The sequence below is a fragment of the Bubalus kerabau genome, chromosome 20 (genome assembly GCF_029407905.1).
Source record: "Bubalus kerabau isolate K-KA32 ecotype Philippines breed swamp buffalo chromosome 20, PCC_UOA_SB_1v2, whole genome shotgun sequence".
Taxonomy (NCBI): Eukaryota; Metazoa; Chordata; class Mammalia; order Artiodactyla; family Bovidae; genus Bubalus; species Bubalus kerabau.
The window spans coordinates 58,403,814-58,424,009 of record NC_073643.1 but is presented as its reverse complement, the minus strand read 5'-3'; the positions used below and the strand labels follow the sequence as shown (position 1 = coordinate 58,424,009).

The following is a 20,196-nucleotide window of genomic DNA, read 5'->3' as shown; positions in this document are numbered from 1 at the left end:
CTCACTAAAGATCACAAAGTTGGTGAGGAGGGAGGTGAGGATGCTAATGCAGGTCTGACGCCAGGCCTGTTGTCCTTGGGTTATGGCAAGTGCAGTCGCTTCAAGCATCCCATCTCCCCAGGGCCGAGGACCACAACTCCTTAAGGCCTGGCTTCGTGTCTCGTCCTATCGCTGTGACTCCAATACCTCCCAGCTACGTGACACTGGCTAAGTAACTTAGATCTCATCTGTGAAACGGATCTTGTGGGACTGCTGTAGGGATTAAACGAGAACAGCACCTGTGCAGAGGGGCTATCGGTACAATCACGGGAAGCGCAGGAAAGAGGACGCGCCGCCTGCGACTCACACCCCACTGACACCCGCCTGCAGGCCCCGCGCAGGCGCGCTGCGCAAAGACCCGGCGGGCCCTCCCGTGGGCTCCACGGCTGCGCAGTCGCCCGGCTTTGCGGCCGCGCTGCTTGACGGCAGCGGTGTCCGCCCCCCGGCTGGCGTTGCCGGGGTAACGCCGCGCGCGCGCGCGCGAGGGGCGGAGGAAGGTAAGGTACCCCGGGCCCCCGGGAGCGGGTAGCAATTCGAGGCGACCAGCGCGGTGGCGGCGGCCTTCGGGGGGGGTTCGTCCGCGGGAGGAGGCGTCGCCTTTTCCGAAAGCTCTCCGGGGCCAGAGTAGAAGCGGTCCTGAGACGTTCCTCCGGGGGTACAGCCACGCGGAACTGGGCCGGAACGCAGGGCCCGGCTTCTAGTTCTGCCGGAATATTAGCCCCCTTTCCCCTCCTCCGTGTATCTGCAACTCTCTCTTTTCTGTGCTTTTTCTGGAAACACTGACGCCGCGGGGCAGAGTGCCGCGGACAGAGTAAGGCGAGGTGCATCTGATAACAGACCGTGCCCTAGAGGAGCCTTCTTTGATTGCTAGCAGGGTTGCTGGGGCTGTAGGAGACCGGCAAAGGGACAGGTTATGACACGGGGTTGGGAGTCTGTTGAGCCCTTGACTTTTTTTTTTATGCTCATTAGTTGCAGCTGCAGCTTTTCGCCTGGCTCGCACATCACATGGTAGGCCCAGTACCAGGCTGGTTCGCACAATCACCCATCAGTCTTCAAAGGTTTAACTTTTGTTTGTGTGTCTTAGTCTCGGGTTCTAACCTGAAAGCTCCCCAGAGGCAGGATTGTCTCTTCCTTTTCATCCTTGCCTCCCCTAGCCTACAAGGTAGCACTTGGAGCCTCAAGCGTGTTTGTGTATGTTTATAATTGGGACAATGTGAGTTCTGCTGAGTGGGAGGCTTTAACCAGCTGGTTTGGCAAGGTGGGCCCAGGCGGTTGGAAAATTAAATAATGGCACCTCCCCCCTTCCTTTTTGCCTTCCTTTGTTTTGTTTGGAATAAACATTTACTAAACACCTAAAAGGTGTTAGCTTGTGTGCTCAGGGGAAGAATTAGGAACAAGCCCTGCTTTTGATAGAAAACTAAATGTATTGTGTACCTAACACTGTGGGTGTATGGAGTCAGTATAGCCAGGTTTGGAAGAGCGAAAGGAACAGCTCCGTACAGGTGCGTAGCCCTCCCCGCCAGCCCCCAGTCCCTTTCCTCCTCTCCAGTGGGATGGCTGTTGGCATTGAGTTTGAATAGGCCATCCTATCTCTAGTGGCTGGAAACATGGACTACATAGTGAAATCACCTGGATCCCATCTCTGACCTTCTGATGTAATTGTAGGTTAGGCCTGGGGATTGGGAGTTTCAAAATTTCCCCAGGTGATTCTAAGAGCAGCCAAGCTTGAGAGCCACTGTTATATATGACCCCAGGTCAATTTTCTTAATCTTGTAAACTGGTTTTTTTTTTTTTTGGCCATGCATTATGGCTTGTAGGAACTTAGTTCCTCAACCAGGGATTGAACCTTAGCAGTGAAAGCACAGAGTCTTAAAGTCTGCTGAGAAGTCAGAGAATTACCTCTTAACCTTCTTTCCTGTTAATTGCTGGTAATATTCCAATACGTGGATATGTTGTTGTTCTTTAGTCGCTAAGTCATGTCTGACTCTTTGCGACCCCATTGTAGCCTGCCAAGCTCCTCTGTCCATGGGATTTCCCAGGCAAAAATACTAAAGTGGGTTGCCATTTCCTTCTCCAGGGCATCTTCCCGACCGAGGGATCGAACCCAAGTCTCCTGCATTGGCAGGCGGATTCTTTACCAACCAGGGAAGCCTATATGGATGCAGCATGTTTTTAAAAATCTTTTTATTATTTATTTATTTACTTATTTGGCTGCACCGGGTCTTAGTTTAATGTGTGAGTGGCTTCCACACAGTTTTCTAGTCCTGATCAATTTGAAGATGAAATTGAGTTCAGGGACCGCACGTGGGTTGTTAAAATCACACGATCGTAATGGTGGCACTGCACATACGGAAGGCCTACCGAGAGGCACGTCCTCCTTGATGTCCATGCGGCCACATGCACAGCAGCGACACCAGACCTCCGAATTTTGAGGCCTTGTGAACAGCAGGGACTCTTGTGAGAGGAACCTTCTATGATGCCAACGTGGGTTGAAGTACAGAGTTCTTGCCATCAACTGTCAGAGCTCCTTCTAGGCTTTCTTAAAGAGTGTAACAGCAGTCTGAAAGGGAGAATCCTAAACAATCTAGGCACATTAAAACAGAACTTTTTCACTGGTTGGAGAGAATTTTATTGGAAGTGCGTGAAGTTAGTCAGTGAACATTTTCTGTTTTTAAAAATCTTTTAATGTAATATATACAAGTCAAATACTAAGCAGAGGTTAAGTTATAAAAGTGAACTGCTTATAAAAGTCCACGAATTATTCCTGAAAACCCTAACTAGAAACCAGCATCCTGCCTCAAAAAAGTCGACACGTTATTTTAAGTTTTAGAATAAGTTGCCGTTTCTTCAGTAGCATGCTAAATGCGCTTGGCGCTTGAATAACACAGAAGGTCAGGGTGCTGACCCTCTGTGATCGTCAAAACTCTGAGTGTAATTTTCAGTCCACCTCCAGATCCCTGGTTCCTTTATATCTAAGGCTATGCATCTGTGGACTCAACCAGCCATGGATGGTGTATCACTGTGGCATTTACTATTGAAAAAAGTCTGGGTGTACGAGTACCCATGCAGGTGAACCCCATGTGGTTCGGGGTCCACTGTAGTTGCTTGGGTTGAGTGACAAATTGGCAAGGGAGAGTCGACGTAAAATGCCCTTGAGAGGGAATCTCTTAATTCCGCATTAACGTGGTATACGTAGTTTTGTTCTGAACACTATATGGCGAGATGTGTGCATAGATGCACACACATATGTATGTATATGAAATGTACACAGTCATGCTCAATATTTACATCTATTGGGGGGCTCATTTAGAAATTATCTTAGCATTTTGCTGTCTGGAATACTTTATAGCAATCTTATGAAGCAGTCTTCCAACTTGCTGATTCTTTTTATAGTTACTATTGTAACTGGTTATCACCATCTTAACTTCCCTGGTTTCTGTTTTCCTTTGTCCTCATTTAATTCCTTCACATCTTTTGGAGGGTGGCTAGAGAATCCCAGGGACGGGGAAGCCTGGTGGCAGCCGTCTATGGGGTCACACAAGTCGGACACGACTGAAGCGACTTAGCAGTAGCAGCAGCAGAGAAATCCTTACACATTGGACAGTGCTTTTGATTTCTTTCTTTTCCCTAATACTCATTTTTTTCGGTGTGCTGGGTCTTAGTTGCAGCACTTGGGATCTTTTTTTTTTTTTTTTTTTGGTTGCAGCATGCAGGCTCCTAGCCTGTGGGAGAAAGAGTGGAAGAGTCAGTGCATCTTTGGGAGGAGTGGGTCTGTTGGGCGAGGGGCTCGCTTTCCTGTCCTTGCTGTCCTTGGTGCTCGTTGTCCTACCAGGAATGATTTGTGTGTGTGTCTGTCTCCCCATCTGGCCCGTGGGCTGGTTAAAGGAGCGGCGTGTCTGTCTCCCCTCGTATCCACAGCATGACCTCAACCACATGAGAAATGAAAAACCATACAGAAAAAATTGAAATATTTTTAAAAGGGTAAATTACAACTACACCGGATACTATTTCTCTGCTGTCTCATTAGCAAAAATCAAAAAGTCTGAGCACGCACGTGGCTGATGAGTCTGCAGCAACACACGCACGCTTCCCTAATATTTATTTTTACCTGTTTGGCTGTGCCCTGCCTTAGCGCTGGCAGTGGGTTCTTAACTGTGCCCTGCAGACTCTTCTAGTTGTGGTGTGGGGGACCTAGTGCCGTGACCAGGGGTGGAACCCGGGCCCCCCGCACTGGGAGCACAGGGTCTTAAGCCTCTGGACCACCAGGGAAGTCCCTGGGTTTCTTTTTAATGGGCCTAAAACTAAGATCATGGCATCTGGTCTCATCACTTCATGGGAAATAGATGGGGAAACAGTGTCAGACTTTATTTTGGGGGGCTCCAAAATCACTGCAGATGGTGATTGCAGCCAGGAAATTAAAAGATGCTTACTCCTTGGAAGGAAAGTTATGACCAACCTAGATAGCATATTCAAAAGCAGAGACATTACTTTGCCAACAAAAGTCCGTCTAGTCAAGGCTGTGGTTTTTCCAGTGGTCGTGTATGGATATGAGAGTTGGACTGTGAAGAAAGGTGAGTGCTGAAGAATTGATGCTCTTGAACTGTGGTGTTGGAGAAGACTCTTGAGAGTCCCTTGGACTGCAAGGAGATCCAACCAGTCCATCCTAAAGAAGATCAGTCCTGGGTGTTCCTTGGAAGGACTGATGCTAAAGCTGAAACTCCAATACTTTGGCCACCTCATGTGAAGAGTTGACTCATTGGAAAAGACCCTGATGCTGGGAGGGATTGGGGGCAGGAGGAGAAGGGGACGACAGGATGAGATGGCTGGATGGCATCACTGACTTGATGGACATGAGTTTGAGTAAACTCCCGGAGTTGGTTGGTGATGGACAGGGAGGCCTGGCGTGCTGCGGTTCATGGGGTGGCAAAGAGTCGGACACGACTGAGCAACTGAACTGAACTGAAACCCCAGGAGCCCCTCAGCTTCCTGCCCCAGCTTTCACCGCCTTCACTGGCTGTTTCAGGCTTGAGTGCCTCCTGTGCCCAACAGATGCTGATACCAAGTGCAGTGCGCAGCTAAGCAGTCAGCGGTGCTTTTTCCCCTGCGAGCGTTTGGAGCTCAGGAGGCTAAACACGTGAGTGGTACAGCGCCCTTGGGTCTTCAGGCACCGCATGTCCCAGTCCCGTCTCATCCGGGCCCTGGGACTGGGGGAGGAGTAGGTTCCAGTCCCCGTCTAGTCCCGGCGCGCCTGCCCAGCACGTGGGGCGCCGGGCCCTGGGACTGGGGGCGGAGCAGGTTCCAGTCCCCGTCTCATCCGGCGCCCCTGCCCAGCACGTGGGGTGCCGGGCTCTGGGACTGGGGGAGGAGCAGGTTCCAGTCCCCGTCTCGTCCCAGCGCGCCTGCCCAGCACGTGGGGCGCCGGGCCCTGGGACTGGGGGAGGAGCAGGTTCCAGTCCCCTTCTCGTCCCGGCGCGCCTGCCCAGCACGTGGGGCGCCGGGCCCTGGGACTGGGGGAGGAGCAGTTTCCAGTCCCCGTCTCGTCCCGGCAAGCCTGCCCAGCACATGGGGCTCCAGGCCCTGGGACTGGGGGTGGAGCAGGTTCCAGTCCCTGTCTCGTTGTGGCGCACCTGCCCAGCACGTGGGGCGCCGAGCCCTGTCTCCCGCACTCCCTGCGTTTCCCCCCTGGCCCGTGGCTGAGTTTTCCTGAGCTGATACATCTGCTGTGGTCCTGTCTTTATCACAGCAGCGCACCCGATTTGACTTCCTTCCTCCAGCCGTTACTGAACCTCAGCCTGTGTGTGTTTTGTCCTTGTTTTCTCTCCTCGGGTTGAGGAAGGGAGAGATACTGGCTTCACCTTCCTTTCCTCCCTCAGAGTGCTGCTGCTGTTTAGTCGCTCAGTCGTGTCTGACTCGTTGCAGCTGCCTGAACTGCAGCACGCCAGGCTCCCTTACCCTTCACTGTCTTGGAGTGTTTGCTCAAACTCGGGTCCATTGAGTCATGGTGATGCTGTCTAACCATCTCCTCCTCTGTCGCCCCCTTCTCCTCTTGCCTTCAGTCTCTCCCAGCCTCAGGGTTTGTCAGCTCTTTGCATCAGGTGGCCAAAGTATTGGAGCTTCAGCATCAGTCCTTCCAATGAATATTCAGGGTTGATTTCCTCTAGGATGGACTGGTTTGAGCTCCTTGCTGTTCAAGGGACTCTAGTAGTGCTGGGTGTCAAGTAATTCCAGGATTCTCCATAACCCTCAGCCCCTAACGTGGAGAAGCACTGAGCCTTCAAACGAGAGGGACGGCTGCCGCCCGTGCTCCCAGCAGAACCTGGAGGATGGAGCCGAGCCCTTCCCCTCCGAGCCTCTGACAGCGTCTCTCTAACCTGGCCCTGCTTTCTCATCCATCAGCAGTGTTGGCAGCGCTCTGCCTGTAATAGTTAACGATAGTGGATACGCAGAGCGCTCGGTGCCACGTGCTGGAGGCTGTCCTAGGCACCTTCTGGGTCTTCACTATAAGATGGAGCCTGTTTTTATCCTTATTTTGCAGAGAAGAAAACAAAAGCTTGGAGAGACGAAAGTAAGTTTCGCCCATCACACGGCTGGGCAGCGGGGAGCCGATTCCGGTCCCCACACCCTGGCCTGACGCTTCCTGCTCTCAGCCGCTCACGCGTGGTGCCTTAAAGGATGACCATTTAAAATCATTGTCATTATTGTTAATTTACCTGAAAAACTGGGAGATGATCCTGTTTTGGAACACGAAGTGCTCACTACCTGTACTTCTTTGAGGACGGGGTGCTTTTGGTTTTCTCTCTGTCCCCAGCACCCCTGGTGATTAGGAGCCTCTGGTAGGTGCTCGGTAAATGTCTATTGGCTGAGTGAGCGGGCGGGAGGAATCCTCGAGGGCAGAAGCCCTCTTGGGCCCGCTGGCAGGAGGCCTTTGAGTAGCGTTGTGCCCATGGACCTGTCTCTAGGCTCAGAAGCACCAGCTGCGATCAGAAATCGTACCACAACTCCTGGGGCATTGTTGTGGAATTCATGGGGTCCCCTCGGGGAGTGGGGTTTGTACCGCTCCAACAGATCCGTCTTGTTTTTGTCCCTTTTGAATATTTTGTTTTTTCCACAGGCCATGAGGTTTTTCTGAGCCTGGGTATACAGGCACTCACCTGTCTGATCGGCGTGCTAACCGATTGACTTGCTTCTGTCTGTCTCTTACAGTCCTGAAGTCACTTGGGAAGATGGCGGAGGCAGTGTTCCGTCCCCCAAAGAGGAAGAGAAGAGTGCATGACAGCTATGAGTCTCCCCTGCCCATCCCTTGCGGTCAGGACCGTGGTCCTGAGAAGGACTTCCGAATCTTCCGGGCTGAGATGATAAACAGCCATGTGATTGTGAGGGGCCTGGAAGACATGGAGCAGCTCTATGGGAAGGTAGGTGTGGGCGGCTCAGCCCGGCCGTTCCCTCACAGCCCCGAGCCGGCCGTGCTCCCCCGCCTACCCCCAGGAGCAGACCACCAGTGACCCGCACATGCTCTCTGAGGTCTGGTCCAGCGTGGGAGCTGAATCAGGTGCCCCGAAGCCTTAAGCCGAGAGGACCATAACCCCCACCCACGAACCCACATGTAGCAGTGAAGTTGGGTCAGTGCATCGACCTTTCTTGCTTCTTGATTGTAAAAGCAACATGTGTTTGTTCATTGTTTAAAAAAAAAAAACAAATTTCAAGCAGTTTACAGAAGTATCCTGGGTAAGAGGTAAAGTGTGGCCCTCACCCCCTTCCGTCCCGGGGGTGACCGTGGAGCCGCAGACTGTTGTGCCACAGGACAACCCAGAGGAGGCCTCTGCTTGTCCTCCGGCTCCTCACCTGCCCCCCCTCCTGGTTGAGGACCTCTCCTCTGATGAAGGCGTGTTCCAGTTTTGGCTTTTCCCATCACTGATAGGTGTGGGTTGAGATGGGAAGCTTCCTTATCTTCTGCCCCGTAGCCAGTTCAACGCTGAAGACACTTTTAAGACAGCTTTATAGAGGTATGCTGCTGCTGCTGCTAAGTCGCTTCAATTGTGTCTGACTCTGTGCGACCCCATAGACAGCAGCCCACCAGGCTCCCCCGTCCCTGGGATTCTCCAGGCAAGAACACTGGAGTGGGTTGCCATTTTCTTCTCCAATGCATGAAAGTGAAAAGTAAAAGTGAAGTCACTCAGTCATGTCCAACTCTTAGCAACCTCATGGACTGCAGCCCACCGGGCTCCTCCGTCCATGGGATTTTCCGGCAAGAGTACTGGAGTGGGGTGCCATTGCCTTCTCCATTATAGAGGTATGCTGCTGCTGCTGCTAAGTCACTTAGCCAACTCTGTGTGTATAAAGCCGTAAAATTTGCCCTTTCAAGTGTACACCACGACGACCGTAACAAACTCAGAGAGCTGTGCAGCCACACCACGGTCCAGCTGTGGAGCCTCCCCACGGCCACAGGAGGTTCCTTGGTGCCCCGTGTACTAATCCCTGCCCCCACTCCCAGCCCAGGCACTGCTGATCCACTTCCTGCCTCTGTAAGTGTGGCTTCTCGAGTCATTTTATATAAAATCCATGTCACAGCCAGCCTCCCAGAATGGGATATGTGGATGGCATTGACCCTGGTGGGTCAGAGGTCCAGGCCAAGGGCAGTCTCCCCAATAGTCGCAACATATAACATTTAGCAGAGGCTTTGTGAAGCGCTGTACTGGTCATTTATTCTGACTGTTCAATCTGGGAGAAGGGTATAAGGTGTTCATTTTATTATTTCAGTTGTCTATGGGTTTAAATATTTTTTGGTTTTTAAGATATAGTGGAGAGGGAGCCAGAGTTTTTGGAGTCAGCAGGAAGGAGAGGAGGAGTACCAGTTCTGGGCGCACGGGAATCCAAGAAGGTTTTTGTGTCTGGTGGACGTGGCTCCTGGCCGGTGTGTTCGGAGGACGCCCTGCCTCCGTCTGCCCTTCACCTTCAGCTCCCCGGGCCGGACTGACAGCATTACTCCTGAGACAAATGAGGTGCACAGGAAACTTCCCAGCTCCCTTCACGCAATCGGAGGGAAAAAAAAATGCTATGATCGATCTTCAGAGTAATCATTACGTAATCAAAGGGAAGATGTCAAGCTGTGAACAATGCGATGACTCTCTTGTTAACTCAGATAGTTCTCCTTCAGCTAAAAAATGAATAACTCAACATGAGCTAACTCTCTTTCTTCTCTTCCCGGAAGGGTTATTTTGGAAAAGGCATCCTGTCCAGAAGCCGACCAAACTTCACAATCTCAGATCCTAAGCTGGTTGCTAAATGGAAAGGTAAGACTGGTACAACGTTGCGTTCTTTTGGCAAATTATCTTTTTTCTTCATTTTTAGGTCTCACACAAGATTATACAATAAAATTCCAAAGGAGAAGTAACATGCCACTGGCAATCTTACTGCTAAAAGTATCAGCTAAAATAATTCTAATCATGGTGAAAGGGCTCTTAACAATTGGTGAAAATGTGTTTCATCTAATTTCTGAAATTAACAGAAGTGTTATTCAGACTTTTCTGTCATTAAGCATTGCCTCACAGTGTCCTGGGCATGTGGAAGGTTCTAGTCATTAAGTGTCTGCTCACCCATATGGGAGGCGAATTTTATATTTTATTTTTAGGTGTGGAATTTGCAACAGTAACCATGACATTGATGTATTTGTAAAATGTACTAATGTTTGTAGTTCTCAATAGCTGTTCCTCTTTACTTTATAAATCTTTCATCTTGGTGTATTTTTCTAAGGGGAGGCTCATGGTAAGTATGTAACCAATACCAGCAGGTTAAAACATAATTAGAAAGGATTTTTTTAAAACATTATATTGCAAGAAAAAAATAGAAATTAAAACTGCACTGAGATACCATTTCAGCAATCAGAATGACAGAAATCCTAAAGTTTCACAGCGTGCCCTGTTGGTAAGCCCTGAGAAACACTCACGTGATCCTGGTGGGGCTGCAGGTGGTATGGCCGTTACACGGGGAATTGGATGTCCCAAAAAATGACGCATGCACTTACCCCCCTCCTCCCCCTCTCCCCGCCGAACCCCTGGTAACCTTCACATGCTTTCTGTGCCCTTGATTTCGCCCCTTCTAAATATTTCTTGTAAGGGGAAAAAGCTCTTGTGTCCTTCACGTGGAATAAATTTTGCAAGGTTTATCCGTGTCGTAGCATGATCAGAACTTCATCCTGAGTGCTGTTCCGTGGTAGGATATACTTTGTGTTGTTTACCTGTTGATTCATAGACGGATATCGGGGTGGTTTCTACCGTCACAAGCACTGCTGGTCTGAGCGTTCATGTACGGGTTTCCGTATGGACACCCGTTTTTCTTTTGTGTATACTTAGGAGTGGACTCGTTGGATCGAACAATTATTCTAATTTTTTGAGGAATTACAAACTTGTTTCCATCACACCTGCATCATTTTACATTCCCACCAGCAGTGCATAAGGTTTGCCAGTTTTTGCACATCCCCACCACCTGTCCTTTATTTTGTTTTTTTTTGAATAGTAGCCATTTTAATGGGCGTGACATGGTAACAAGGGTTTATCATTTTAATGAAGTCTGATTTATCCTTTTTCTTTGCTTGCGTGTGCTTTTGCTGTCGTGTTTAGGGAACCATTGCCAAATCCAAGCTCACGCAGATTTTCCCCAGGGTTTCTTCTAAGAGGTTGATAGTTTCAGCTCTCAAGTTTGGGTCTTTCATCTGTTTCGATTTAATTTTTCTTTGATGTAGGATATGGGTCCCGCTTCATTGTTTCGCCCGAAGATACCCAGTTGTCCAATAGATGCGTTTGCTTTTAACTCAGCAATTCCACTCCTGACAATTTATCTTAAAGATAAGCTGGCAAAAATATGAAAAGAAAGAGCCCAGGGCTGTTCGTTGCAACACTCTTCCTAATGTTAAAAGACTAGAAATAACCCAAATAGCCATGCGGGTACCAGCAGAATAAAGTATAGACCATTCTCAGAAGGATGTGCTGTGGAGCTGCGATAGGAGTAGGGGCTCACTAGGCTGTTATTTCTAAGCAGAGAAAGCGAGGTAAAGGACAGTGTGCCACGGGTCATCTAAGGGGAGGAGATTGCAAATAGGTTTTGAAATGTAAAGAAGGATAAACTATAATTTTAAATGCCTGTGAGGGAGGGATAGAATAGGATGGAGAGAGAAGTGAGACTAGATTTGACTTTGGAAACTTGTAAACGTATTACATGACTACAGGCGAAAGTTAAATTTGAAAAAGTTAATTTCATTAAAAAAAAAAAAATTTCGAGAAAATGAAGAATCTGTATATCACGTTGGTGGTGTAGCCACAGGGGAAGCTATTTTGAGTGACTTTAAAACATGATAGGGGCTCCCCTGGTTGCTCAATGGTGAAGAGTCTGCCTGCAAATGCAGGAGACACGGGTTCAATCCCTGGTCCGGGAAGGTCCCGTAGGCCACGGAATAACTAAGCCCATCCCCCACAAGTACTGAGCCCGTGTGCCTCAACTGCTGGAGCCCGAGAGCCCTAGAGCTCTTGCTCTGCAACAGGAGAAAGGCCCACGCAGCAACGAAGACCCCGCGCGGCCAAAAATAAGCCTGTTTACTTAGAGAGATCCCACATGCCATGTGGTACGGCCAAAACCAAAACCACAGTGATTCAGTCCTAATGGGATACACTTTGTATCTCCTGCCACGATCTTGTGGAACAAACCACCCCAAAATCCAGTGGTCTTCAACAGCAGCTGCATTTGCTCATTTGAGTCTCCAAGTGAGTTCTGGGTAGGTCTGCTGTTCTTGCCTGGATGGGCTCATATCTGGTTAGTCATGGATCTGCTGGCCACAGTGATGGATCCAGTGATGGATCCAGCTAGCCTGGATGGCTGTCAGCTGGTCCAGGATGGTCTCCACTGCGATGAGGGGTGGAGGGCCCCACGTGTGTCATCCTCCTCAGGCCATCTCAGGCTTGCTCTCCAGTTACTGTGAACACTCGGGAAGATCCCCTGGAGAAGGGAATGGCAATGCGCTCCGGTATTCTTGCCTGGGGAATTCCATGGACAGAGGAGCCCTGGCAGGCTACAGTCCAGGGGGTCGCAGAGAGTCGGATACAACTTAGCAGCTGAGCACACAAGCACCAAAGACGGAATGATGTGAGGTATGTGTTTCGAATCATCCGGGGGCCAGGGCAGAAGACAGACGGAGCATGACTTGTTGTTTAGTTGCTCAGTCGCATCCAGCTCTTTGCGACCCCATGGTCTGTAGCCCACCAGGCTCCTCTATCCATGGAATGCTCCAGGCAAGAATACTGGAGTGGGTTTCCATTTCCTCCTCCAGGGGATCTTCCCCACCCAGAGATTAAATCCACTTCTCCTGCATTGGCAGGCAGATTCTTTACCACTGAGCCACCAGGGAAGCCTGAACTGGCCGTGAGTTAAAGCTGAGTGATGGGAGCATGGAAATGTATTATACTATTCTCTCTACTTTTATACACTTTAAATTTTTTCATAGAGTTTTAGTTTTTAAAGAGGGAGGGAAAAAAAAGTAGAACAAATAAGCATCATGACTTTGTCCTCATCACCCAGCCCCATTAGTTACTAATACTTGACAAAATACTAAAAAGTTTCAAATAGTGTGATGGTCTTAACCTTTGAGCTTTTCCTGATCTATGTAGTATAACTAAAGTTTCCAATGGTGATCAAAATGTGAAGGAAATGGATTTAGGCCAAGGAAGCAGAGGTTAAGGGCGTAGGCTGCCCTCAGGGAGTAGATCTCAAGTGTCCATTTTAGGATGTTCTTCAGCATTTTGGCTTCAGCCTCACCTTCCACCCTTTGTTCCGTTCTACCCCGTTGTACCTGTTGACACCACATCCACCGTGGGCTGCCAGCCGTTGTGTGAACCTGCCGTACAGCATTTGCCATCTCCCAGCCTCTGCACAGATCCCTCTGCATTTTCCCCTGGTCTGCCTGGCGAACTCGTACTCATTCTGCAGAGCCCAACTCAATTATTCCTTCTCCTTTGTGTTTTTTCCTAACCCTTCCAGTTCAAGTAAGCCAGTCCCTTGACAACACTTGCTTTCCTTGCCATGTATCAGCTGGGGTTAGAAACAGCCATTCAGCTGGTCTGTCTCCCCAGCTGGAGTGTCTCAAGGAGAGGGGATTTGCTTTACTGCATCTGTATTTCCTGTGCTTGGTAAGTGGAAGGGTGTTAGTAACAGTTGGTAAATTGTTGCTTGTTGTAAAATTACCAGAAGAGGAAGGTCATGACACCAGGAAAACTCATTCCTAAGGAGAATAGGAGTCTGTGAACTCGCTTCCCTAGGATTTTAAAGCCGAACATCAACGACTCCAGGCGTTTAGGGCACTGGGCAGGGAGTCAGGAAACAGAGATGACTTCCCCACGGGCAGGTCAGGGAGGTCGAGGACGAAAACCTACACTGTGAAGTGACCTCGGCAACGCTTTAGGCAGAAGGACTCTTCTGGCCAGATGCCCAGCAGAATGAAGCGTGCACCTTTAGGGCCTCAGCGCTCTCATTGAGAAATCGAGGGCCTAGGGCTTCCCTGGTGGTTCAGTGGTTAAGAATCTGCCTTGCAATGAGGGGGACACGGGTTCGATCGCTGGTCTGGGAAGTGAAAATAAATAAGTCGAGGGCCTGAGCATCCAGAGGTGCTAGTCTCCCCCTCCGTGCCGCAGCCACTGAGCTGGAGTGTTGAGAAGGGTTCCCAGGTCATGTCTGAGCCCTGACGGGTCAGCGGCACCTGCAGGGGCTATGGGCAGCAGAGAGCGGTGGTTTATACAGCACGTGTTCGCTGCGGCTGCTTGGACAGGATTAATCAACTTCCTGGATGTGAGATTTTTGCAGGCCTTGCAATTCTCTCTGTCTTTTCTAGGCTGTCAGTCCATAAATTAACAGCTACTTCCTTGTTGTTGCAGATATGAAGCTAGACCTGCCGGTAATCACATCAAAGAAGTAAGTCTTGGCGCACGTTGGCCGTGGGCAGAATGACGTGGGGCAGGCGCTGGCCAGGCACGGGAGATGTGAGCGGAGGAGAGCCCTGGGTCCTCTCCTTGGGGCCGTGTGGTCTGGGCACTGTACTCTCGTGGGAGAGGAGCAGGCAGTTGACTCTTCCGTGACGAGTATGGTGACGGGCTGTGGCCCTCACTGTCCGCATCGTTGCCGTTGTCATAGCGGCGCCATTCCTGGTCCAGCCACCCACCCGTATCATCCCAGTTCATCTTCTCGGGAAACCTTTGAGGTGGGTGTAGTTGTTTGCGTTCCCTGCGTGGGGAGCCTCCCGAGAGCTGCCCAGGAGGACTTGAACCAGGCGGGGCAGCTCCGGAGCCTGGGATGGGGGGTGACTGTGAACGTGTACGTGCCAGCGTTTCTGGAGCGTCTCCCATGCGCCATGCACTGCGCTCATGGCAGCGTTATGGGTTAGCTGCTTTCGTCCGCTCACCGCCCCTCGGAGGTCAGTCCTGTTGTCTGTCTTGGAAGGTGAGGACACAGAACAGGAAGAGGTTCGTTAACTTGTTCAGGGTCAGCGCTTAGACCTAAGAAGACTGAAAACTGTTCTGCTGAGAATTTCCAATAATAAGTCAACCTTCAGTAAGAGGTGGAGCAGGGTGTTCTCTGCAGACAGAAGACATGTGTCCGAGGGCAGGAGTGCCTGCCAAGCTGAGGTGTGTTCAGGTGGCCCCATTGAGGGGTCGGGAGGCCCCGGGATGGGTCGGAGGAGTCACCAGCCTCAGTCTGGCTTCTGATCAGAGCTGCCGCTCTGCCCTTAAATGCTTCCCAGCTCCTCCTCTTCTCTTCCTGCTGCTTCTCCAGCGGTGTTTGGAGCTGATCACAGCAGGACTTTGTAAAGGCATCGCCCACCAGCGGGAGGACACCTTCTCTTCTGTGTCCTCTGCTGAGGGTCGATCACCGGTCTGCCTCAGAGGCTTTCCTGCACGCACTTCAGCAGCCGCTGTCCACGAGCCAACATGAGGTCGTTAGAGGAAGGGACTCGGGTGTGATGCCGTCAGTGGCAGGACAGCAGAGAAAGGAGCTGGATGCCGACTGCTATCGCCCAGAGTCACGGGGAGGAGCCCACTCCCACTCCCCTCCCAGGGAGTGCCCACTGAGGCCTTCGCTTCCATCTGTTAAAGCGTCCTTTTGTGAAACATACTGTGTCTGGAGTCAAGATGATTTTACTCTTCAGGTCTGCCCCCAAGACCCCACAGTCACTGCCCGTGCGCCGAGCCCTTCCCGTGTCTGGTCCCCTTTAAGCCGTGCTCACAGCTCCCTGGGGCGGGCACCGGTGTCCCTGAGCCTGGGGGTGGGGGGGCGGCGGGCTCATAGCTGGTGCGAGAACCTCGTGCTCACAGTGAGGGCGTGGACCCGCGTCTGCCTCGACCACTCTGCTGCCGAGGGCAGAGCAGGGGCCTGTGTGCACGCTGTCTCTTTCGCTCTCTTCCTTCCTCTTTGTCTCTCTCAGTTCCACCATCTGCCCAAAGGGGGAGCCACTGAATCTTTAATACAGTGGTTCTTTCACGTGTTTTCACTCAGGGAATCTGCTGAAAAGTCGTGGATCCCTTCCCCAGGAAAATAGCATGACACAAATACAGATTTTTGTTCAGACACAGGAGATGCATAGACCCACAAAGGTTTTAGAAGGCATCACAGGTGGCGTGAAAAGCACAGATGCTTTCAGATCGCTCTTGTGAAAAGGCTGTGCTATGCCTTTCATGCAGGAGAAGAGACCCACTGCTGCTCTCTGGGCAGCGGCGTTTTACCCCGATTAGAAACAGCAGCACATAACGTGATCCTTACGAGGTCACTGTACTGTTGCCTCTGTCTTATGGGGGGAAACTGAGGCACGGAGCAGTTACATCATTGGCTCAGCCACCCAGTAGTGGCGGAGCGAGGCGGGGCTGAACACGAGACACCAGGACTCTGGTCCTGCACGTGTGACCTGTAGAGCGGCCTCACCGGGTCTTAGTCTTCACATCTGTGATACCGTTTCCTGTACACACGGGACGGCAGGCTCATCCCCGTGCAGGACAAACAGGGCGTGGACAGCTCGGAGATGCTTGTGATGCGTCAGGGTGAGGCGGCCGCGGCGGAAGCCAGCTCACTTCCTTGCTTCACCCTGTGTCATCAGCAGTTTACAAACCACGACGCATCCCATCACCTGCACCCAGGCAGGATGCCCAAGGTGAGGGGAAAGGTGACAGCTGTCTTGCCACGAGCCATGTGGCTTCTCCAAATGCTTTCCAGATGGATCGCTGTAGGTGGAGGTGAACAGAGCCCATCTGAGTCCACGCGTGTGCCGTCTTGTACCACACGACACACCCCCGCAGCCTTGTCCGCCGTTGGCCCTGCTTCACTAAACAGAACCTGTGGCCGTTTCTAAGTTGGGAAGTGTTCAGGGCTTGCCTTCAAGTTTAAGAAATGTAGTGTATCGTCTCATTAAAATACATTTTGAAAATTGTGGAGGAGGGGTCTTTTTATTTTAAGACGCTGGGGTGTATATAACTGTAACTGTTCCTTTCCATGTGTGGTGTAGACATTAGTAGGTCCTGTGAAACATGTTCATTAAAATTCTCATCTTGCTTTCCAACACTAAGCAAAGACCTTTTTCTGTGACTGGGACACATGTCTGAAAACGTCATGATATCCAAAATGGAAAATAATACAAAGCAAACCCTGACAAAGGACGACCGTTTTTCTCTTTATGTTTACCTAGATCATTTTGTCCACCAGTTTTTTTTTTTTTTTTTTTTTTTCTGTTTGTTTATTTGGCTGTGCTGGGTCTCAGTTGTGGCACACTGGATCTCCGATCTTCGTTGGTGCATATGGGATCTTTGCAGCACAGGGGATCTGGTTCCCTGACCAGGGATTAGCCTGGGTCCCCTGCACTGGGAGCATGGAGTCTTGGCCACTGGACCACCAGGGAAGTCCTTAGTCCATCAGGTTTAAATCACATAAATTTTTCACACTTTGTTAAGCTGGGGTCATTTTTTTGTTCAAATTAAGCAAATTAAATGAAACTCTGTAATAAAAATAAATAACACAATAGTTATCACAGAGCAGTTAGAAAATGCAGAGAAGTGTAAAGAAATAATTTACCTATAGTCCATCATTAAGAAGAACTATAGACTTCTTGGCGTACTGCCTTCCCACCGTTTTCACACGTTCGGCTGTCTTTTTTTTTTTTTTCCTTTTTTTTTTTTTTTTATTGTCTGCTGTCTCTTTAATACCGACATTGAAGTGTTGTTGCTAACAGACTTCCCCCTTTGCAGGTATCAGCGTAACGTGGAGTGGGCCGCAGAGCTCCTGCGAAGACAAGGCCGGGACGAGAGCATGGTGCACAGCGTCCTCGAGAGCTACACGAAGCCCCTTGAGCATCCTCGTCTGAAAACGACGGAAGAGGTCCCTTTGGGCGATGAGCCCAACTCCGAGGTGGTTTCCAAATCAGAAGGCAGAGCAGACAGACAGAAACTCTCTGCCGTGAATGGGGTCGAGGGCAAGTCGTGTGATCTGGAGGATTCCAGCGAGCGATCAAACAGCCCGCAGGAGGGCCCCAGGCCTGAGCCCCGAACCCCAGACGGCTCAGGTGAACATGTGGCCGAGGTACCCGTGCCTCTGCCCCACGGCCACTGGGACGCTCTCCTGCTGCCATCTGGTGGTCAGCCTGGGGACAGCAGCCAGAGAGCCGGTCTGGTCCCAGCCGGGGAGAGAGGGCCTGAGCATGTGCTGGTGGAGGAAGCTGTGTGTGCCGGGAGCGAGAGTGAAGAGGTCCCAGCAGGGGATGTAAGTAGAAGAGAAGAGATCACTTCCTGAGAGTCGTCTGTTCCTGGCCCAGAGATGCTGGCCAGCAGGGACGGCCCTCCCTGGGCCCTGGCAGTGGGCCGGTGTCCAGCGCCTGGGGCCTGGACGCGCCAGTGCAGGACACACCCTGCAGGCCGTCCGCAGGCCCCAGCGGCCCTGCGGGCTCAGCAGTCAGGAGGGCCGTTTGAACTAAAACCTCAGAGTCTGTGAATAACCTGGCTTTATGCATAGGAAATAACGCACGTCAGGTAACATCCTGTCCTGTCGGGCAGAAAAACGCAGAGGTGATCAGCAGGTCTTGAGGGTAGCCGTGGGCACGGGCTCAGGTGTGCGGGAGCCGTCACAGGAGGAGGTGGGGCGCAGAGCTGGAGCCCCTTTGTTAAGGGACATACTCAACAGTTGCCCCAGAATTACCCATGGAAGCTGCAAGTGAGAAGCAGTCTCATAATTAGATAGTACGTGAAACACCCACATGAAGAAATGTTATCTTGCCTTTAGAATGGAGTCTCATTAAGAATCTAGCCATGTGCTTGTGAGGTGTGCAGTCAGGCGAAAAAAAAAAGCAACACATAAAATTGACCCACGAAACGATCCTCCATGGAGGATAAAAAGAAATAAGTCAAGATGCCAATACTGACCTTGGAACAACATGGGTGGGAACATGGGTCCCTTTAGAAGAGTGTTTCTTTCCGTAATAAGTGCTGCACTCCACGACCCGAGGTTGGCTGAATCCACAGACACGCAGGAAGCGAGGACCTGCAGGGCCAACCATGAGTTACATGCAGATTTTCAGCTGCCTGGAAGGTCGGCGCCCCAGCACCCATGTTGTTCAAGGGTCAGCTATAAAAGAAAAACAAAAAACTTCTTTTTCTACATAAATAATAGAAAATTTCATTTTTAACAGAATCCAGCAAGTGTGGATCTGGGAAACTTAGAAGAAGTATGTTCATTTTAAAATGCAGCCTCCTCAGTATAACATGTAGGGCTTATGTTTGTCCTACGTGTATCTTATTTTCCTCTTCAGGTGTTGCCGCAGAAGAGACTGGTATGTAGAAGAAATCCATTCAGGATCTTTGAGTATCTGCAGCTCAGCCTAGAAGAGGTAATGTTGCCAGCGTGGTGTTTCTCAGCGTGGGCCTCAGGCCTGGGCGACAGTGTAGACAAGCCCTCCTCAGTGCCTTTCTGCCTGCACTTAGTACCGAGACCACCACAGGCAGCGTCCACCATCGGCCTGTCTGCATTTCACTCCTCGGCCTTCGCTTTATCCACTCTAGGAGGTCCATTTGTGGGTCCTGCCTGGTATCATCCCACAGAGGTTTCAGGGGGTCACGTGACTCGTGTTTTGACATCAGGGTTTCAGATTGTCCAAATACCGTTTTACTCTTTTTTTTTTTTACCAGCTACTGTAGAAACATGGTGCCCCAAGTGGTAAAGAATCCACCTGCAAAGTGGGAGAACTGGGTTGGGATGATCCCCTGGAGGAGGGCACGGCAGCCCACTCCAGTATTCTTGCCTGGAGAGTCCCCATGGAGAGATGAGCCTGGGGGCGCAAAGAGTCGGACACAACTGAGCGACTAAGCATAAAAAAATTACAAGTTTATTGAGACACAGAGCACATACATACCATTCTCTCATTTAAAGTGTGCAGTGGTTTTATATATATATGTGTGTGTGTGTGTGTGTGCGCTGTGTTTAGTCACTCAGTCGTGTCCGACTCTTTGAGACCCCATGAACTGCAGCCCACCAGGCTCCTCTGTCCATGGGATTCTCCAGGCAAGAATACTAGAGTGGGTTGCCATGCCCTCCTCCAGGGGATCTTCCCGACCCAGAGATCGAGCCCAGGTCTTCCGCATTGCAGGCGGATCCTTAACTGTCTGAGCCACCAGGGAAGCCCGTATATATGTGTGTATATATACACACACACACGCATATACGTGATTGTATATTTGTTTATTTGGCTGTGCTGGGTCTTTGCTGCTGCACGGGCTTTTCTCTAGCTGAGGTGAGCAGGGACCACTCTAGTTGTGGTGTGCAGGCTTCTCTCTGCAGAAGCTTCTTTTTGTCGTGGAGCGTGGGCTCTAGAGCATTCGGGCTGCAGACCGTGGGCTCAGTAGCTGGGGCACACAGGCTTAGTTGCCCCGAGGCATGTGGGATCTTCCTGGACCGGGGGTTGAACCCATTGTCTCCTGCATTGGCAGGCAGATTCTTTACCACTGAGCCGCCAGGGAATCCCCTGTGCAGTGGTTTTTAGCATATTCCTGGAGCTTCACCAGCTTTTTGTAAACTGTGATGTATGCTCCGGGTCATGTCATGACAGCTGATTATGTGAATGGATGGATTCTAAGTGTTTCCTTCTGCAGAATT

The 20,196-nt window shown here is 50.7% G+C and overlaps 1 protein-coding gene across 9 annotated transcripts in view; it reads left to right on the top strand.

Moving 5' to 3' along the window:
• Positions 1 to 209: 209 nt before the first annotated feature.
• Positions 210 to 20,196, top strand: part of TSEN2 (tRNA splicing endonuclease subunit 2) — a 60,145-nt gene continuing 40,158 nt past the window's right edge. For 4 of the 9 annotated variants that reach the window (XR_008705854.1, XR_008705853.1, XR_008705850.1 and 1 more), the window contains exons 1-6: positions 228 to 536; positions 7,243 to 7,451; positions 9,248 to 9,329; positions 13,953 to 13,989; positions 17,304 to 17,814; positions 18,857 to 18,934. Coding sequence is in view for 3 of the 9 variants with exons in the window: in XM_055556941.1 (XP_055412916.1) it covers positions 7,263 to 7,451; positions 9,248 to 9,329; positions 13,953 to 13,989; positions 17,304 to 17,814; positions 18,857 to 18,934 (897 nt within the window). In the remaining 6 variants the exon portion in view is untranslated. Of the gene's footprint in view, positions 537 to 4,945; positions 5,174 to 6,284; positions 6,605 to 7,242; positions 7,452 to 8,729; positions 9,039 to 9,247; positions 9,330 to 13,952; positions 13,990 to 17,303; positions 17,815 to 18,856; positions 18,935 to 20,196 lie in introns of those variants that run through there. The other 5 variants (XM_055556942.1, XM_055556943.1, XR_008705852.1 and 2 more) reach the window with 5 other exon arrangements.